Source organism: Balaenoptera borealis, assembly GCF_965194805.1.
Source record: "Balaenoptera borealis genome assembly, chromosome: 20".
Classification (NCBI taxonomy): Eukaryota; Metazoa; Chordata; class Mammalia; order Artiodactyla; family Balaenopteridae; genus Balaenoptera; species Balaenoptera borealis.
In genome coordinates this window covers 22,955,415-22,976,669 of record NC_138879.1, presented here as the reverse complement: position 1 = coordinate 22,976,669, position 21,255 = coordinate 22,955,415, and the positions used below count along the sequence as shown (strand labels likewise).

At 45.1% G+C, this 21,255-nt stretch overlaps 1 protein-coding gene and 1 long non-coding RNA gene across 25 annotated transcripts in view; one reads left to right on the top strand and one right to left on the bottom strand.

Moving 5' to 3' along the window:
- Positions 1-11,281, top strand: part of LOC309618603 (leucine-rich repeat-containing protein 37A2-like) — a 29,453-nt gene extending 18,172 nt beyond the window's left edge. For 19 of the 24 annotated variants that reach the window (XR_014238535.1, XR_014238536.1, XR_014238537.1 and 16 more), the window contains 2 exons: positions 294-398; positions 4,786-11,281. Coding sequence is in view for 1 of the 24 variants with exons in the window: in XM_082372626.1 (XP_082228752.1) it covers positions 294-398; positions 4,786-4,835; positions 6,228-6,282; positions 6,364-6,506; positions 6,616-6,718 (456 nt within the window). In the remaining 23 variants the exon portion in view is untranslated. Of the gene's footprint in view, positions 1-293; positions 399-4,029; positions 4,090-4,780 lie in introns of all 24 variants that reach the window. The other 5 variants (XM_082372626.1, XR_014238545.1, XR_014238546.1 and 2 more) reach the window with 5 other exon arrangements.
- A 209-nt stretch (positions 11,282-11,490) lies between these two features.
- LOC309618622 lies at positions 11,491-12,493 on the bottom strand. The gene is made up of 2 exons (XR_014238565.1): positions 12,145-12,493; positions 11,491-11,797 (listed from the first exon to the last, which is right to left on the bottom strand). It is a non-coding gene; the product is annotated as an uncharacterized lncRNA (long non-coding RNA).
- Positions 12,494-21,255: the final 8,762 nt, after the last annotated feature.

The following is a 21,255-nucleotide window of genomic DNA, read 5'->3' as shown; positions in this document are numbered from 1 at the left end:
GTGATCTCCCACTTGGGTCAATTAGAGAGTGTGCCACTATTCCTAGGGTAGACGAGAAGAAGACATAACACAAGACAACTAAATTGTAGATAAATAAATTGTAGAAGAAAAGGCTAATGATAAGATTAATAACATTAAATTTAGCTTGTTCTTATAGAAGCTACTCGCCTGAAAGGATTGGGTTTTATAGTAGTTTAAGAATAGTTAGCTATTGTTTAGAATAGGTTTAAGAAGAGTTAGCTTTCATCCCTTGTATCTCCTTGTTTTTAAAAAATTGTCATTTATTTTTTTAGCTCACAAAAGAAGTTCCAGGATATGGCTGTAACAACAAACTCATCTTGGCAATATCTGTAACTGTAGTAGTGACGATTTTGGTTACAATTCTCTGTCTCATTGAGGTAAGGACAATAATTCTTTCAGATTCAGAACCCACAAACTGAGAATGAAAGCCACCTTTCCACCTACTTCTATTTGATACTTCTCTTTAGTCATGAGGACTGAGATATAATTTGTTCTTTTACTGAAAATTATATCCCCAGGATTTTTTTTTTCTTTTTTTCGGTGCGTTGGGTCTTCATTGTGGTGTGTGGGCTTCTCATTGCGGTGGCTTCTCTTGTTGTGGAGTACGGGCTCTAGACGCGCGGGCTCAGGAGTTGTGGCGCTCGGACTTAGTTGCTCCGCAGCATGTGGGACCTTCCCAGACCAAGGATCGAACCCGTGTCCCCTGCACTGGCAGGCGGATTCTCAACCATTGTGCCCCCAGGGAAGTCCCCACCGGATTTTTAAAGGAACTCCACTGCCAGGAGATCTCTATGGAATTGGATCCATGATAACAAGCCATTGGACTATTTTGACAAGTTAAATTTATAAGAAGGCCAGAGTTGACATGATAGTAAAATTTCTTCAACTCAAAAAACTATGCTGATTTGATGTACTCACCTGTCACTCTCAGTCTACTGTTGATTTCTTTCCTTGTTGGCTGAAGTGATGAGAGGTATACGATCTCCATACTCAGGGAGCTATCAGTCACCCTGGGAGGGCTAAAAGGACATGCCTAAAAGATAAAAGTATGATCTCATCAATTCCTTAGGTTTACTTAGCAGCTTGCTTCTCCAGTGTATTAGGAATTGTGTAGATAGGTTCCATTAAAACACTGCAAGTAAAATCCTGCCGCAGGCTACTCTAAAGTATGTCATATTTATAGTAGCCTATTCCTGGAGCTAGCCTGTTTACCTTTTGGTCAGTTACATAATGGTTTGTCACTTTTCCCAACAGGCAGTGGCTAACATTAAAAGAGTGATTTTAATAAGCTGGCAACCTTGATTCTACCCTACCAGTCCCACCTGCTTTATTTACCTTTTCTCTTGCTATGGCAGCCCTCCATTGCAGCCAGAGCAGCTCCTCCCTATACGCTGGTTACACCACGTCCGTGCCTGCTGTTGTCTGTGCCTTTGCCCATCTAAGATTCCCTGATGTTGCTTTGCCTGTGGAAGTCCTATGAACCTCTCAAAAGCCAGCTCAAGTTCAGATATCTTTCTTCATAAAGCCTTCCCTGCATACTCCAGCCCTCCTGATCCTAGTCCTGTGAGGTTTGTCACCATTTCTTAGAGGCCATAGCAAAGCAGTCGCCTCCCCTCAGAGCTCACCAAAGTGGTAAGCAGTTTTTAAAAGGCAGCCCCCCAAGAGAGAAACACCAAGGTTAGCACATCATGGAGCTGAGCAGAGACGTGTAAGGACTAATGGCTTCCTGGCCTATCAGACTTGAATAAAACCTGACATGATGTACTAACTTCTAAAGAGAAATGTGTCTATCTGCAGGAGGGTTGGTCAGTAGTGAAAGCATAGAAAAGGTGAGGAGAGACCAATATGGGCAGCGCCCATCCTCACATTGCCCGAGAGTAGAGATGGCACCTTAGGCAGCAGAACTGAAGAGTCAGGCCCACTAGCCAGGCTGTGCCTGTTGAGGAGCTGGATGGATCCAGCTGCCTCAGGCCTTCCCATTAAATTCTGGATTCAGCTGATTCCTTTTCTAATTCTGTTCTCACCAAGTAGCCTTCGATTGTGTGATTGTGCTTTAGTGTGCCACGGAGGCCTGTCTCCACAGAAGGTAATTCTCTGATTGTGTAGACACGGATGCCCTGTGTGTAGAACAGATGTATTTCTCATTGTCAAGTAATAATTTGGCATTCTGATTTTTGATCAATCCTGTGCTATTGATAAAGTGAGACTGCCACAACAGGAAGACGTGAGTTCTCTCTTGGTGAGGAAGCGTATGATTTCTGAGCCTAGGAGGCTGGGGACTAGCATGGGGTCAGCTTGCTAGTCATTGGCCATTGCCCAGACTGTACCCTCTACATCTCCAGGTGGCATGTGGCCTTTTGCTTTTTTAGAATTTCTGTAAAGTCCCCTTTTTATTGTTTCGAACTTCTATGTAGTTTAACCTTGAATTTGTTTTCTTTTGTTTTGGCCTGTGGGATCTTAGTTCACCAAGTAGCGATTGCACCTGTACCCTCGGCAGTGAAAGCGAGCAGTCCTAACCGTTATTTCCTTTCCCCACTTATATGATAAGCTCTTTGAGGACAGGGGCCATGCAGTGTTCTTCCTATAGTAGACACTACTGGTGTTCGACGGAAGAGAGATGAGGCGTTATGTCCATTCCACAGTGAGGAATCATGCAACCGAATATTTATTTGAAGTAGCATCGAGTCCAGCAATAGACCATGTGTTCTTAAGACTTTTGAAATGTCATGTTTTAATATTCCAGTCAGTGGGAGAAAATGAATAAATGGTGATAGACTAGCTGCCTAACTATTTGGGGGGTAAAGAATAGCAGATCCCCATTTTTCATTTTAAATAAACATATTTCCATAAATGTGAAAAAAGACCACATAAAGGTATTAGAAGAAAATAAAAGCAATATTTTTATAATCTTTTTGTGGGAAAGAGCCTTCAGAGCCTGATGCCACAAGCAGAGCCTTTGATATATTCCACCATCTTGTCTGTGACACCCGCTTAGCACTGATTCATGCCAAGCGTAAGATGAAGAGTTATCCATATATTGTCAGATTTAATGCCCACAGTCCTGTGAGGATATTACTATCCCTCCTTCATAGATGAAGGAGATCAATGTAAGGCCCCAGTGGCCAAACCAAAAGCAGAAGCCAGTTTCACCCGACTGCAAAGCTTGTGCTCCCCACTCCACTCTTTTGTCTTGTCTCCTTAGAGACAAAAACACTGGAAAGATTCGAAACACTGGAATTCAATGAAAGCCAGTATTTCTTTACTGTAAAGAGTTTTTTGTTTGTTTGTTTGTTTGCGGGTGGCGGGGTTTGGCCATGCTGTGCAGCTTGCGGGATCTTAGTTCCCTGACCAGGGATTGAAACTCGGGCCGCAGCAGTGAAAGCGCCAAGCCCTAACCACTGGACCACCAGGGAACTCCCAAGAGTTTTATAAGTCAACAAGAAGAAGACAAACAGTCCAGGGAAAAAGGGGGCAAGGGCTGTTCAGAGTAGCAGGTGTGTTGACAGTCTGCCACCATATCTGCCCGTCCTCTCCTCATGGCTCATGTGGGGTGGATTTTGTTAGCCAGGCCTTTGTCACCTCATGACGTACAAATAATCTCTAAAATTTTCTTCAAGTACTTTTATAATCCGTCTAGAATTTCTTGTATTTGTTTTTTAGTGTGGTTGAGGTAGAGGATCTAACTTTTCCCTCCTACATGAAGATCTAATTGTTTTCAAATCTTTCACTGAATGGTTTATTCTTTCTTCCCTGGTCTAATATACTATCTTCATCTGGACTCTATTCTGTGATCCAGTTATCTTGTCCTGTACCAGTACCAATATCACACTGCTTAATTCCAGTTGCTCTATAACATATTTTATATCTGGTAGGGCAAGTTCCTACTCTTTGACCTTCTTTTTCATGCATTTCATAACTATTCTTACATATATTCTCTACCAAATGTCAGCTGGCCAGGTTTTATTTTAAAATTATTCTGGATATAAATGGATTGCAGTGAATTTGTAGGTTAATTTGAGGAGAAATGACCTCTTTACAACATTCTAGGAGGATGGTATCTCATGCCATGTAAGTACTTCTTCTTAATGTCCTTCAGAAAAGTTTTAATATTTTCATCACAGAGGTCTTACAAATTTTAAGTTTATTGCTAGGTACTTTATGCATTTTTATTGATACAGTAAATGGGATGTTTCTTCTGTTTTTTAGTGAGTTATTTGTGTTATATGGGAAAGCTATTGAGGCTTCTATGTTGATCTCTTGATTTTGTGTGTAGCCATCTTACTCATGTTACTTCCAATAAAATTTCGGTTGATTCTTTTGGTCTTTTTAGGTCCCTCATTTCATATGCAAATATGTTTGTCTCTTCCTTTCCAATACTTCGTTTTTCTTATCGTACTGATTAAGACCTCCTCCACAATGATCGATAGTAGCAGTAATGATGGACATCCTACTCTTGTTCTTGACTTTAAAGCAATGCTTAGGTTTCTGCTAGATACTTTTATTTTATTTTCCTACTTCTAAGAATTTTTATTAGGAATTATCTGTTGAACGTTATCTAAAACAGTCAATAAAATATATCGCCAGCTGCATGCAAGACCCTAAGGTACTGTGGAAGAGTCAAAGGATTATTAAACAGGGTAGAATTCCTTTCCTTAAAAAAGTTATCATCCAACTGAGTAGATAAGATTTAAAGTAAAAAGGAATGAATAAAGATTTGGAAATAATTGTAATGGATAATCATGATCATGTTTTCTTTCAGAACAGATTTATTCTCATAGAATTGCAAAAGGGGAAGATAAAAAAAGAAGCAGAAGATAAATATTGGTCTTTTAAAGCAGAATTTTACAACTAGAGGAGAACTTAGAACTCATCTATTTCAATTTCCTCACCAAAGGCAAGAAGAATGTTTAATTACCCTAATGGTTTACCCTAATTTATTTATCAGCAGAATTAGCTTCCCAGCCCAAGCTGAGTTAGAACAGGACTGGCACAGATTCATCTGCTTTCACTAGTCCTTTAAGGAAAGAGGGTGGATGGGGAGAGGTTTTGGTTGTACCTGTTCCTGCTGGCCTGGTGCCTGGTTCCTAGGCATCAGGCCAGGCCAGAGGCCTTCTAGGAGGCTCTGCGGTAGGGAGGGCCACATGGTTGGGGATTTAGGGGCTGGCCTCACTCAAAGCTGACGAAAGGTAGAACCTATGAGTCCCTTCTGTAAAGTGGCAAGAAAACTTCCCTTCTCACCCTACTGTTTTTCAGGCCGCTACTCTCTATTCCCTTTATCCAAACCTCATAGAATTTTAACCGGGAGAAACTTTAGACAGCAGTTTGTCTCTTCCTTTTATAATAAGGAAATGGAGAAAGAGAAAGGGAAAATATCTTGCCCCATGGTCATACTGCTAGTGATTATCAAAAAGAAGAGGGTCCCTTTCCACTGAGGACTTCTCTACTGATCACACTGTGCTTGGGCTGTGGGCTCCGTTTTATGTCACAATTCAGTATACACATACTATATGGGTATAAGTAGTTTCTGAAACTAACTTATTGTGCACTCTGATTTTTTTCTATTCTATTTGTATTCAAAAAGAGTATTTCGTGTTTCCCTGCTGGTCATGGCCTCTAAACTGATTTCACAATTCACTGACACCTCAGTGACAGCCTGCAATATGAAAGTCACAGAGCTATAGATAACTTTGCTAGTTGGGTTCAGGTGTTTACTTGGTGTGATTCAACTTATAGGATAGGATAGAGCAGCCAGGAAAATAAAAGCACCTTCTCCCCACAGCCACACCCCCAGCAAATGCTGCATGTGCGACTAAGTCCGAAGCAGACTGGTGTGAAGCGCATCTAGAGAGTAACGTGTTTCTGCCCAGCGCCGCTGTGCAGTGTTTTCTCTGCACGAGGGCTCTTGGCCAAGGGCCAAGAAAGGTGAATGGGGCTGAAAATCCTGCCTATACTCCATGCTAAGCCACATGCAAAGGTCTCCCCAGAGACACGGGGTGGGGGGGGCCATTTTGGACAGACACGGAGAGGAGAACTTCTGGAAGGCCAGCATGCATGGGATGATTTTCAAGATCCCGGGTCCGTGGTGATTTTGCTCATTGTGCTTATGGACTGAGGTACCCATTTAGTCCTAATAAGACCAGAGATAACACATTGTGAGAGAGATGAAAAATGACATGTAACACTAACGGTGTGTGTTTTCCTCCAAGGGGCTTTTTTCGATTTCTGCTGCATAAGAGAAGCTCAGGGGAAAGTGAGAGTCAGGTAAATTTGAGGGGGATATAGTACTGTGGCCAGAGAAAGCAGGGGAGATGCTGAATTAATATTTCCCTTTCTGAGTTCCAGGAGGGCTTTTTCGGGAGAAGGCAGCCACTTTGGCTTAGGGATATGTATAGGCCTCTCAACGCCACACGCAAGGAAAACATGGCACAGAAGCTACACGACAGGGAGTCTTCTGATGAGGATGAGATATTCTCTAAGGATGCAGGGTAAATAATAGAGGAGAATTTAAAATTCTCCTCTAAAATGAGGAAATAATGAAAACTATAATTGTTCCTTTCAAAAGTAAAAGCCTTGGCATTATTCTTCTTACCCCAGGGAAGTCATCAAAGCCCCAGCAGAGAAGCTTCTGGCTGCATATTGGGTTGATGAAGGGGCGGGTGAGGAAAGTGAGACAGCACACGAGACAGCCACAGAGTGAGCCCTGTTCTGCCTCAAGCCACCTGCAAATTTTATTTTCTAATATTGGCTTCTCAGCATTGCTTGCAAAATACTTATTTTTCTCATACTAAAATGTATAAATTCATAGCCAAGTCTAACCATGTGGTAAGGAATTAAAATGTAAATAGTTGAATATTTATACACCACTAACAAGGGCCTGCAAGAAGAAGCAGAGCTGAAACTAGAATCCCTCATGGTAGCCAGTACTTCCACAAGAGGAAATGTGGGCAAAGGAGGATGAGTAGAAGGATGAAGAGGGGCTTCCCTCCCTTGTTTCCCCAGTATCATCAGTCCCTGGGAACTGGAAAACATACCATCCTCAAGGGGCATAGATCATTAAATCAAATAGCAATATATTCTGGTGCTCTCTCTCCTGGTTCTTCAAGTACCAGTTATTTACAACATGCTCGACCTCCTGCCCATAGAGGACCATCTACTTCTGGCCCCTCTCGTACGGTCATTGGGGTTGCCAGAATATTTGGATCACTGGGCCTCCCTCGACTGTGGAGCCAAGGCCTGACTCTTCTCCCAAGTTCTCAAACTCATGTACAAATGTGTACCCTGTCTTGGTAGGGGGTTCTCCACCATTTCAAGCTGGTGGAAAATTCCCATTGGGTTGTTTTTTTTCTTTAAAAAGAAATCCCAACCCTTGGATAACTAGCAGGGAGGTGCCAGAAAGACAGGGGAAAGAAGAATGTGTGAGAGCAGCCATTGCCCAAGACGGCCCCCCTCAGGCCCTGGCCTCTCCTGACCCCCCTGAGGGTCAGCTGTGTGCTGCTCGGCTCCCTCCAGCTCAGCCCAGCCCCAAACCTACCCACCTCCTGCCTCACCCAGCACAGGCCCAGGGCTGCATGATTCCAAGTGATTATATAGTGACAGTGCCACCTGCAGAAGATGCAAAGGCTCTTCCACTCCTGCCAAGAAAGTCATTAATCACATTTCTTAAGTCAGTGAGAGTTAAATACATTAATGAGTAAAAGAAATTCTGAATGAACAAGATTTGATAATCTACCAAAATGACCACAGACAGTGCTGGTGGTTTAGTAATATGAGGTGAAGAACTGTGCAAGCCATTGGGTGATAGCACACGGTCCCCCAGAGGATCAGTGGGCCTGGGAGATAGCCCAGCAGGTTCTGCCAGTTGGATGGGGTTCCAAGCAAAGTGAACGGCCCATCAGTTCTGAGTTATGAGTTTGCTGATGCTGCATGAGAGACATCTGTTCTCTCAGTGCCTGCCCAAGTCACCTCCCAAAGGTTCTTACTGAGAATGAAAAACAAGTGTTTTTCTCTGGGCGGTGACTTCAGTGAGCCAACAAGTATTTACTGTGTTTAAGGCGCATGACTAGTACTACTAACTATAGGAAGCAGCAGCAGCTAACACTTACCACTTGCTTGCTTGGTGCCAAGCCCTGGGTTAGGCATCTTATGGTCTTATTTAGCCCAACAGTCCGTGGAAGCATATCTTGTTATCCTCATTTGACAGATAGGAAACAGGATTTAAAGAATGTAGGTAACCTGCTCAAGGACCCAAGGCCCCACGTCCAAAAGTGTGAGTTAAGGTTGGAGCCCAGAACTGTTAGACTGCAACAGGGATGCAGAGACGTCTAAGCTGTGTTTGCCACCAAAGAGTTGATAACAATGATAACAATGAGGAGAAGGAGGCAGCTGCTGTTTATTGAGCACCTGCTATGGACCAGGTACAGTACTAGGCACTTTGGTTACACTATTAGGTCACAAGAATGGAAAGTCCCCATGCCCGCTCAAACTCTGTAATGAGTGGGGGTCTGATTTCAGTAAGAGAGGTGGTCACAAAGACAGGGAGCTGACGAGAAACCAGGGGTAGAGATCCTTGTACTGCTGGGCTTCCCAAAGTGTGGACCAGGATTCCAGGTAGCTCCAGGTTCCTAGTTTGGGATATTTCCATTCTTTAAAAGTTGGTGCATAAATGAGGCTTAGATAATATTTTTTGTATCATACTACCTCAGATTTGCACAATTTTTTATTAGTCTCAAATGCTACCCTACCATATTTCTAAATTAAAATTGCCAAGAGTAAGATTCTGCTTGGTCCAGCTTGACCGAGATTGGGCAGTGTTTTTGCCAGAGCCAGAGACTTCACCTGGCCAGCCTGTGAGTGAGCTGTCTCTCCTTGGATCAGGGAGTCATCCCTGGCTGTGGCCCAGAAGCAGGAGGGGTGCCCAGGGTCAGGTGGTACAACACATGGCCGCCTGGGGCTGCCTCTGTCACCATCTTATGATGGACAAACTAGCTCAGAGCCCAACTCCTTACTGAGACCTGAGAGATAGAAGGGGAGAGGGAGATACAAGGCCAACAGCTACTAAATGAATGCAAATTCTGATTCCGATGAAATCTGTCAGAGAATTTAGCCACTTTTTAAAAGATAATGAAATGAGACAATACATGATTAGGGCAAAAATGATACAGGGAAGAAAATTGTAGGATTCAGAGGAGGGAAGGTTAGGAAACTAGGGAGGGTCCATGAAAAAGGTAGAACTTGATCTGGGCCTGGATTATATGCCAGACACTGTGGCTGGTGCTGGGGAAAGAGTTGATTAGGACAAAGTCCCTTGTCTTGTGGGGCCTTAAGACTGAGAGGAGGCACAGACACCTGAAGATATATTATACATAGAAGACAGTGTGTTGACATGACAATGGCAGTGTACCAAGAAGTGGTTCAGCTCTTGGTTGGCTGGAAAGGAGTAAATGTGAGGGATGGCTTAGAGGAGGGGAAGAAGAAGAAAGCCAAACAGAAGTTTCTTGGGAGGACGAGATGAAGGAAAGGCATTCTAGACGGAGGACAGTACAGAGGCAAGAAGCATGAAACCTTGGGTGGGCTTGAAGCGTGTGCAGTCTGGTATTCCCAAACATGAAGCACAAGGAGGAAAGGGCAGTAGGTGAGGCTGTGCGGGCGAGCAGAGACCCAATCCCAAAGGGCCTGGTCAAGGCGCATGGCCTTGACCAAACAGAGCACAAACTACAATGTTTTAAATAGAGAAGAGACATGACCAAGCTTGAGTTTTATAAAGAGTACTTTGATGGTGGCCTAAAAGTAGAGAGGCCGAGAGGTCAACTTGGGTGTTTAGACCAAGTAGGAACTGGGAGAAAATGGGGCACCAGACCAGGGGTTTTGATGCAACTGAAGAGCATGTACGCTGGATACACATGAGTGAGAACCGGAAGGACAAGAGCTTATGTTCAGAGAATGAAAGATTGTACATTTAAGATTTTTTATGACAAATTCCAGATGATGATAAGGTCCAAATGTAACCTGGGAATGGAGATCAGTGAGGTGTTGGGAATCCAGAAGGTGATGAGAAATAATTCGGATAGTCCTGGGCACTCATTCCTTTCCCCTTTCAGTAGCTCAGTAAAAAGCTAGCTCAGCAGGTACCAGCGAGCTCAATGGAACAAATAGGCTCCCCCTCCTACTGCGACCATTTCTGTCACCAAGCAGTTGCCACTGTTAGTAGTATAGACGTTCCCTGCCTCACCATCCCTGTAACTGTGACGCACTCCAGGCTGGCTCCTCCTCTACGGGAACTCTGGTCATGGGACACACAATCCAGCTAAGTCTGGTCTAATCCCCTTCTCTGAAAGCTTGAGGGATTGAGTGCACCCTGTTATTGTTCTGCTTATAAGTCCCCCCCCCCCGAACAATAAAACCCTACTGTATATTTGCACAGTAGGGGGTTGAGGAATTTCGTCCCCAGGAAAATCTGTGGGTTGTTGGCATGGTAAGTATTGTGGTAGATGTGGAACCTAGAAAAATGGTACAGATGAGCCGGTTTGCAGGGCAGAAGTTGAGACACAGATGTAGAGAACAGACATATGGACAACAAGGGGGGAAAACTGCGGTGGGGTGGGGATGGTGGTGTGCTGAATTGGGCGATTGGGATTGACATGTACACACTGATGTGTATAAAATTGATGACTAAGAACCTGCAGTATAAACAAACAAACAAAACAACTAATACTAAACTTTCATTGGGTTATTTGTATGGAAATATGTTAATATAAATGTTTCAGACATTACATGAAATTTCTAAAAATCTTGTATTTGTATGGAAATATGTTAATATAAAGGTTTCAGATATTATATGAAATTTCTAAAAATCTTATATTTGTATTTGTATGGAAATATGTATGGAAATATGTTAATATAAATGTTTCAGACATTAAAAAAAGAAAAATCCCACAAGGACTCAGAGGCAAAGAAAATACAAATCAATTTTCACTGCAAAGTAAAGGAGCTGTTACAGTGGAGGATTACTGCACTGAATGTCAATATTATGACATAGTATGAGTGTGTTTCATGTTTGGTAATTGCAATCATTGTTGCTTTTGTTGTGGTCATCCATGTACAATGCTTGCTGTCAGTCTATTTATCTCTTGTAAAAATAATATGCAGTGTGTGTGTGTGAAAAAAAAAAAAAGGAAAAGAAAAAAGAAACTGTGTTCCCAAATGAAACCCTGGGATAGGATTAGTCATTTACATCTTTTAAAAATAAAGTCCAACAGTATTAGAGCTGTGGTATACTTATTGAAAAAAAAAAAAGTATTGTGGTAGAGGAAACGACTTGGAGCCCATGACCGAAGTCCCCAACCGTTACGAGGGCATCATTCATTAATATGCCAGTTCAAAATACTGAGAGTCTCAAGTCTGTCTGGTTCAACCCCTGAATCAGACAGTGTATTGATTATCTGGTGGTATGTAACAGATCACACCAAAATAGTGGCTCAAAACAACAATAAACATTTATTCCTCACAATTTCTGAGTCAAGCCTTTAGGGGAATAGCTTGGGCAGTTCTGGCTCTGGGTCTCTCACGAGGTCCTCAAGATATCGGCCAGGGCTGCAGTCATCTGATGGCTGGGCTGAGGCTGCAGGGTCCACTTCCAAGGTGGTTCACTCCCTTACCTGGCTGCCAGGGTGGTGCTGGTTGTTAGAGGGAGGCCTCCTTTCCTCCCTGCATGGGCCTGTCCACCTGCTACTTGATTGAATGTCCTCACTACATGATGGCTGGCTTCCTCCAGAGGGAGCTGTCCAAGAGAGAGACAGAGGTTATTCCTCTTATGGCCTGGCCTCAGAAGGCACATAACACCACTTTTGCCACATAGCATGGTTAGAAGTCAGTCACTCGTTCCAGCTCGCATTCAAGAGGAGGGGATTTAGACTCCACCTTTTGAAGAAAGAAGAGTCAAAGAATTTGCGGACATATTTTAAAACTACCATAGACAAGAAAATAGAAAGCACTCTAGATATTTCAAGCCAAAAAAAAAAAAAAAAAAGCCAGAAAGAGAGAAAGATTATATCCAAACAGTTGGTGCTTATCATTGGGGGGCTAATGGTGGTGAAAGTTGGGGATGGGGGACATTGTAGCACTAGCCTTCAGGTTACTTTACCACAGCTGCTTTCCATAGACTCAAAACTGCTGCTGCCACTCAGAAGTCAGGAAACTTTGGGAAACCACTGATGAGGTCATTGCAGCCCCAAAGCCCCAAGGGTGGTGACTAGATGGGGAATATGGAGTGTGCTGCAGAGGAGGAAAAAATGATTTCCATCTGCTTTCCACCTTCCAAATTTCACACAAGTACATTTTATTGGCAGAACCCTGCTGTCGAGGGGATCTGTGAAATATGGTTCCCAGGCCTCTAGCACCTGCAGAGAAGGGGGTAGAAATGGGTGTCAACCAACAGTATCCAACATGCGTCCGTATACAGGTATGGTGAGGAGGCACCACCTATACTTGGAGAAGTCCTGGAGCCCTACTGCTTTTTTTTTTTGTAGGCTTATGGGTGTCCAAGGCTTTGTAAAAGGGGGGTGCTGTCCGCATAGAATAACATGGTGGAGAGCTAGCTGAGTCACAAATCTGGAAGGTGTCACTGTAGTTGGGCAGCAGGTGAGGTACTGGTTGCTGGTGACATGCAGTCAGCCCCAGAGGTGACTGGAGAAACACCTGGAGTTGATCCTTAGTTGGTCTCTGGAATGTTCTCACTGGAATGAAAGCTGGGTAGACTGCAGGCAGTGCAGCATCGGAGAGAACATAGCTGCCATTCAAAAGGGCTGCCAGAGGAAAGGTGTCCATAGGGAAATACCATTTCTCAAAATATGGTCTGTGGACCTCTACACTCAAACCTCTCTGGGATGCTTCTTTAAAAGGCTGATCCTGGGACTTCCCTGATGGTCCAGTGGTAAAGAATCCGCCTTCCAGACTTCCCTGGTGGCGCAGTAGTTAAGAATCCGCCTGCCCATGCAGGGGACATGGGTTGGAGCCCTGGTCCAGGAAGATCCCACATGCCGCGGAGCAACTAAGGCTGTGTGCCACAACTACTGAGCCTGTGCTCTAGAGTCTGCGAGCCACAGCTACTGAGCCCTCGTGCTGCAACTACTGAAGCCCGCACGACTAGAGCCCGTGCTCCACAACAAGAGAAGCCACCGCAATGAGAAGCCCGTGCACCACAACGAAGAGTAGCTCCCGCTCGCTGCAACTAGAGAAAGCCTGCGCGCAGCAATGAAGACCCAGCACAGCCAAAAATAAATTTTAAAAAATAATAATAAAAATATAAATAAATAAAGAATCTGCCTTCCAATGCAGGCGATGTGGGTTCAATCCCTGGTCGGCGAACTAGGATCCCACATGCCACAGGGCAACTAAGCCCGCGCATCACAACTACTGAGTTTGCACGCCTCGACGAGAGAGCCCGCACGTCACAAACTACAGAGCCCACGCGTTCTGGAACCCGTGCCACAACTAGAGAGAGAGAACCCGCTCGCCACAACTAGAGCGAAGCCCAAGCCCCACAACGAAGATCCTGCACGCTGCAACAAAACGATCCCGCGCGCTGCAACAAAAGGATCCTGCATGCTGCAACTAAGACCTGACGCAGCCAAAATGTAAAGAAAATAAATAAATAATAAATAAAAATTTAAAAATAAGGCTGATCCTAAATAAGTAAATAAAAATAAAAGTCTAGTCCTGGACACACACACACACACACCCCCTTATCAAAAATAAACAAAGCCACATGCTACTTAAAGTGGTAAAATCAGAGTTCAATCAATAATGTACAATTGCAATGGTAGAGGGAAAGAGACCATCATGAACTGAACTCAACTGTGACTGGTACAGGGGTTTTAAAGGGAGGATGAGGGGATGAGGAGGGGGGAGGGTCTGTCTAGTCAGAGAAGTGGGAAAGGGAAGGGGGGGTGGTCATGTGAAACCCATCTGTTCTGGCTAACTGATGCTTCTCAAAGTTAGGCTCCTACCCTGTCCCAGAAGCTGGGAGACAAGGGCCCTATCTTTAGGTGTTGGCTAGAACAAACAGCAAATCCTTTAGGCAGCCTTGAACTTTTTTCAGGCAGGCACTTTAAGGAGGGCTAGGGTCATCCTAGAGATGTGGTCTTGAGCTGTTAGAAACTATGTTAGTGTTTGTTGAAGTCTTTATAGGCCAAGGTTGGATCTAGAGGAAGGCTCAGAGGAGCCTGGCTAGGGTTTGGTCCAGCAGAGAGTCTGTCACACTCCAAACCCATGTGCCCACCCGTCCTGAGTCAACCTCAGAAGCAGAGGGACCCATTTTAACAAGCCTTGTTACGCTCACTGAACTGCTGAGGTGTGGAAGGAAGAGGGGCAGGGAAGTAGGGGCTGCAGAGGTTCTCTGGCTTCTTCAGGGTCGGAGGTGAGCAGGGATTTGAGGGTGGGAGAGGCCAGGTGCGAAGATGACTGGGAGGCAGACTGGACTGTTATCTTGGACACTGGACGACTCCCCCCACCACCCCACCCCCCATGGAGGTCAGGGCCTCTCACTCCTGGCCCCGGCCAGTTCTGGCCCCTGAGGTCCTGGTGAGAGTGAGATGCTGTTGACACCTGGATGATGGCAGTGGAGCACCAGCTTGGGGACGTTGGGGGGAGCACGCCCATTCAAGAAGAGGACAAGTCCCGAGGCCTGAAAGAGAAGCGGAATCATGGTTCAAGGTGAGGCCTTAGGCGCTGGACGGTAATGTTGGAAAGAGGGTTTGGCGCCACACTGTGGAATATTTCGGTAAGACTTCGATCTGTGAACAATATGAAGGCTTCGGGTGGAAGACGGTCACACGGAGAATGGTGGAGCTTGGCTTCCTGACACACGAGCCACTAAACTAACCCTGGACTACTTAACCAGATTCTTACACGAGAGATCAATAAATGTCTTTCTTATTTAACCCACTGTTGTTTAGGGTCTCTATTGCAGCAGCTGAGCTTATAACCTAATAAAAGAGTGGGTACATGTATTGGTTAGTTATTGCCACAATAATGCTATGTAATAAACCCATCCAGAAATTCAGTGGGTTGGAATAACGATTCCCATCAGTCTGCCGTTTGGCTGGTACAGCTATGGTTTAATGCTCTGCTGGCTGGGTCTGCTCTGCTTCTCATTGCTGGTCTGCGGATCAGCCAAGGTAGCTCTTTTCCATGTGTGTTCATCCTGGGGCCCAGGCTGAAGAGGCAGCAGCTACCCAAGAGAAGCATACAGGGGCAAGCATGATCAGGCTTCCTCCAGCTAGGCACGGAACTGGCACACTCTCATTTCTGCCCATTCCATGGGCCAAAGCAAGTCACATGGCCAAGACCCAAGCCAGGGGACTGGACAGTACACTCTGCCCACAGTGAGACATGGCAAAGAGTATGGATGCAGGGAGGGATGAGGAATCGGGGCTAATAATTCTGTCTGTCCCAGGATGTGGCTGAGTCTTGGTTTGGGATGTGTGCAGATGATTGTGATTTTATTCTGCATCAATAAACAGCAGCCATAGGACCTGTTGGTAAGGATATTCCTAGTTCTGTAACAGAAGTGTTCTGCAGAATGCACACCTTCACACTCTTTCAGGTGTCACCTCTAAATGGAATATTGTGAAAGACAGTGTCCATCAGCGTGCAGACCCAAACACTGTTCTCTATTAGGTCAGGAACGCTGACAAGGCAAGAATCATATCTCCTTCCTCTCCCCAATGTCTAGTAGCAGGCCCTGCCCCCAGTGATGACTCAGGAATATTCTTCAGTGAATTTTAGACCATTTCTTCATTCTCCCCATATGATTCCTTGTGAAATACAGACCGACCTCCTAGAGGTCAGCACAAGATGCTATGTATTGGCCCCATAAGCTGCAAAGGGACTATGCCATTTGGAGCTGAGTTTTTTACCCACATCAGCCTCACATAGGGACCTCAGAGAAGAAAAGGTTTGTACAGGGTAAACATCAAAACAGGTTAGCGAAATGTCTTTCTCTAGACTCCATTTGAAACTGGAAAGAGACTCATTGCCTGAAATATCCTAAGAGGAAGGCTGTCTAAAAGCACAATCCTAGGGAGTTCCCTGGCGGTCCAGTTGTTAGGACTAGGTGCTTTCACTACCTAGGGCCCAGGTTCGATCCCTGGTCGGAGAACTAAGATCCCACGAGCTGTGTGGTGTGACCAAAAAAAAAAAAATTTTTTTTAAATAAAAGCACAATCCTAGTTAGGGACCCACGTGGACTTAAAGACAACTTTAAGAACAGTGAGATTCATCATCAGAGCCCGCATGGCTCCACAAAGCCCCTTGGCCCCTCTCATCATGTCTTTGTCCCTGTCATCGGGGCAGAAGCAAAACTGGCCCCAGATGCTCTCTGTTCATTGTTGCCTTGCCCTGCAGACTTTTCACCCTAAAGGAGAACCACTTAAAGGGAGCCATGATTAACCCTAAAGAATGCCACCATCACCACTGAATTCCAGACACAGGGCATGAGGGTGGAAAGCGTATTTTAGGGCAGTGACTCATGGTAAGTTGTAGCTTCCAGTCCCTAAAAGGGACTATTCAATGTCAAACTACTCAGGCCCAGGCCGGTAAAAGTGGAGGGGTGGAGAACGCAGCATTCTTGAGAGATGTGTTGGTTATGATGCATGTAAAAGATTTTAGAGCTTTTTATTAAAAGTGATGACTTCTCTAGGCTGGGTAAGGGATTGCCTTACTGGATTACCAGAGCAGGTTTTAAAAATAAGGCAGACTGGAACAATCTATCTCCAAGATGTATGTGTTAAGTGAACAAAGCAAGATGCTACTATACACTTTGTGTTAGATGTACAGTATAGAACTGCACAGTCCAATACAGTAGCCATTACTGCATGTAGCTATGTAAATCCCAATTTAAATTAATGCAAATTAAATAAATTTTAAGTCAGCTCCTAAGTCACACTAGCCACATTTCAAGTGCTCAATAGTCGCATGTGGCTAACGGCTACCATATTGGACAATGCAGATAGACTGTTTTCATCACTATGGTTCTATTGGATGATGCTGGTACAGAATATCTCCAGAAGGACACACAAGAAACTGATAATGGTAGTTGCTCTCAGGGAAGAATACTGGGAGACTGCAGCACCATATTGCGTTTTGTACCTTTTGAATTTTATATCATGTATTTGTATTAAGTACTTAAATTTAAAAAAACAAACTGGGAATTAGAAATCCCCTATAGGGGGGCTTCCCTGGTGCTCCAGTGCATAAGACTCCGTGTTCCCAATGCAGGAAGCCCGGGTTCGATCCCTGGTCGGGGAACTAGATCCCGCATACATGCTGCAACTAACAGTTGTCATGCTGCAACTAAAGAAGCCCACATGCCGCAACTAAAGATCCTACATGCCGCAACTAAGACCCAGTGCAGCCATAAATAAATAAATAAATAGAAATCTCGATGTAAGGTCACTGTACCAGGACAGTGATTCCCAGGAGATGACTTTGCAATCAGCCTAAAACAAAATAATCTAATAGATATTATGATTTCACATTTAATTTTTTTTCGCAGTGTAAACTTTTAGCTCCTGCCACCATCTCTCTGCTCCTGTGAGCTCACAGACAACAATGTGAAGTAGCAAGGGGATGTTAAAGGAAAAACAGGGCTTTCCTGGTGGCGCAGTGGTTAAGAATCTGCCTGCCAATGCAGGGAACACGGGTTCCATCCCTGGTCCGGGAAGACCCCACATGCCGCGGAGCAACTACGCCCGTGCGCCACAACTACTGAGCCTGCGCTCTAGAGCCCACGAGCCACAGCTACTGAAGCCCGCACGCCTAGAGCCCGTGCTCCACAGCAAGAGAAGCCACCGCAATGAGAAGCCTGCGCACCACAACGAAGAGTAGCCCCTGCTCGATGCAACTAAAGAAAGCCCACGTGCAGCAACGAAGACCTCATGCAGCCAAAAATAAATAAATTAATGAATTTTTATTTTTATTTTATTTTTTTAAGTCATTATTCTTTTTTTTCCTTTTTTAAAAAATTTTATTTATTTATTTATTTTTGGCTGTGTTGGGTCTTCGTTTCTGCGCGAGGGCTTTCTCTAGTTGCGGCAAGCGGGGGCCACTCTTCATCGCGGTGTGCGGGCCTCTCACTGTCGCGGCCTCTGTTGTTGCGGAGCACAGGCTCCAGACACGCAGGCTCAGTAGTCGTGGCTCACGGGCCCAGTTGCTCTGCGGCATGTGGGATCCTCCCAGACCAGGGCTCGAACCCGTGTCCCCTGCACTGGCAGGCAGATTCTCAACCACTGCGCCACCAGGGAAGCCCCTAATTTTTTTTTTTTAAAAAAGGAAAAACAACCTACTGTCAAGCACTGGTTGACAGCATTTTTTTTTTCCTGAGAAATGTATGCAGATGATTGTGATTTTATTCTGCATCAATAAACAGCAGCCATGGGACCTGTTGGTAAGGGTATTCCTAGTTGTGTAACAGAAAGAAGTGTTCTGCAGAATGCATACCTTCCAAGTGAAACAGGAGGAAGGGGGCAGGGCACAACCTCTAAAAGAATAACATAGCCCTTGAGGATATGACATAAACTGGTTAGAACCAACTAGGTCCAAGATGGTGGAAGATTCAACTTCCAGTAGACCTTGAGCCTCTCACCTTCTGAGATGGCCCACGCTCTATGGAGTGTGTTTCTCCCATGGCCACTCTCACTTTCCCAGACGACACCATGCACAACTCAGATGGGACTTGTACCCACAGACCAGGACTCGAACCCGGCCAGAACCCAGATTGGGACTTGAACCCACTGGCTTTTAGTTGAGATCACATATCTGGTCTCAGGACTTCATGGAGCTCAGGTTCCTGATGTCTATCACAGAAAGAATTCAGTAAGAGACAAAATGATAGGTAAGAAATGAATTAATTTAGAGAGATACACATTCCATAGACAGAATGTCTCAAAAGGCAAGAGCAGCCCCAGGGAATGGGGTCATCTTGGAAAGTGAGAGCCCTCAAGAGCTATGTCATTCTTCCAGAGGTTGTGCCCTGACCCCTTCCCTCCTGTTTCACAAGCACCCGGCCTCCTGAATGAGTTTGAGAATTGGTGTAATAGGGAACGGCGATCCTGCTCGTAACCTGTATCCAGACCAGTTAAGGAGGGAATGTGGGTGAGACAGGAAGGGGGCAGGGCACAACCTCTAAAGAATGACATAGCCCGAGCATGCGACATAAACGTTAGAACCAACTAGGTCCAAGATGGCGGACGAGTCGACTTCCACTAGACCTTGAGCCTCAGTACACACTCGTAACACATCAGCACGCTAAATGACAGACCCACAGGCGCCATGACAGTTCCAAGGCTGATCATAAATGGTCAAAAAGTGGGCATAGTCCAAATCCTGGAAATCCCCACCCCTTCCCCAAAATAGCTGGAATACTCCTCCCACTCATTAGCCTATGAAATTACCCACCCCTATGAAAACTGACAGCCCCATACCCTGGGGCCTCTCTCACCTTCTGAGATGGCCCACACTCTGTCTGTGGAGTGTGTATCTCCCTGAATAAACCTTCTTTCACTTTACTATAGCTCACTCTTGAATTCTTTCCTGCGGGAAGCCAAGAACCCACACTCGGCAGCCATCCCAGGGACTCCCCTGAGACCTGGGACGTGACCATCCACTCACGCCCCACTTTCTTTCCCGCAACAGGGGTAGGGGGAATATGCAACACCACATGATGCTTTTAGAGAAGGAATAAGCATAGACCAAAAGGGGACAGGAGATTAGACGTTGCTCTGCTCAAGAGGCAACCCGTGGAGAGGTGGGTTTCCAAGATGTGGCCGCAAGTCCTGGGAAGACGAGTTACAGCAGGGGGCCTCGTAACACACGTGTGCACCAAGCCCTGTTTGCAGAGCCAATAAATCCTGTGTCTTCACAAATAGAATTATTGTATCACTAACAGCTATCACATATTGAGTGTGTATGTTATCTCATCTTACAGCGACCTGTGAGGTAGATCTTATTCTCCCCAATTAACAGATAAGGAAACTGAGACTTGGGGGTGGGGGTGGGGGAGTAAATAACTTGCCCAAGTTCACGAAGATAATATATTAGTCACTGCTCTTTATGTTCCAAGTGAAAGCAATCCAACTAAAATATGCTTAAACCACAAATGGCATACAGTATATCAGCTCATATAACCAGGAAGCCTACGGGCTTAGAGCTGGCTGCTTCCAGGACTCAAACAACGTCATCCTCTCCTTATCTGTCCCTTGACTCTGCTTTCCTCTGTCATGGCTTCAGCCTCCAGAGGACTCCTGCCCCCTGACAGCAAAGATGGTCATTAGTCATTCCCACTCCACACCTTTGGACCATGTGTCCAGGAGGAGGAGACCCTGATTGGCCAGCCATGGTCATGTGCATATGCTGGGCGGGGTCTTAAACCAGTACTTCAGTGCCCACTGAATCACAGGGAGCAGAGGAGGCTCTGCTCGGCAGCATGTGGGATCTTCCCGGACCAGGGCTTGAACCCGTGTCCCCTGCATTGGCAGGCGGATTCTTAACCACTACGCTACTAGGGAAGTCCCTAAAACTTAAATCCATTTTTAAAAAGTGAGTGGGAAGGGGAATTCCTTGGCAGTCCAGTGGTTAGGACTCCGCGCTTCCACTGCAAGGGACCCGGGTTCGATCCCTGGTCCTGGAACTAAGATCCTGCATGCCGTGTGGTGCGGCCAAAAAGAAAAAAAAAAAGAGTGAGACAGAGAGAGAGAGAGAGAGAGTGGGAAGAACCAACTTCCTACTACAGAACCCAGGAGAACACTAGCTATTCCTGAGCTGAGAGAGATAGTTGCCTTAATACTAGTTACATAATTTCAATCAGATGCCAAATAAGGATATATCTGGGGGGTCCAAACAATAAAAGATCTCACTCCAGTGCTCAGAAGAGCAGTGAAGGCCAGGGACCTGACTGGATTGGGAAGGTGAGAATTAGCCAGAACTATACTGATAATAGCTAGCTATCTTCCAGTGCTTACTACAGACCAGAAACTGTCCTAACTATATTATCTTATTTAATCTGATATTTTCCCCAATTTACAGATGAGGAAGTGAGGCTCAGCGAGTTTTTGGAACTTCCCTGAAGTCACACACTCTGGACCCCTCTGCCTGAGTCTAAGGGGCCAGAGAATGTTGTGACTTACTTCTCTTTTCTGAACATCAATAAAATTCAATTTAGAAGTTTCTATCTTCAGTGCT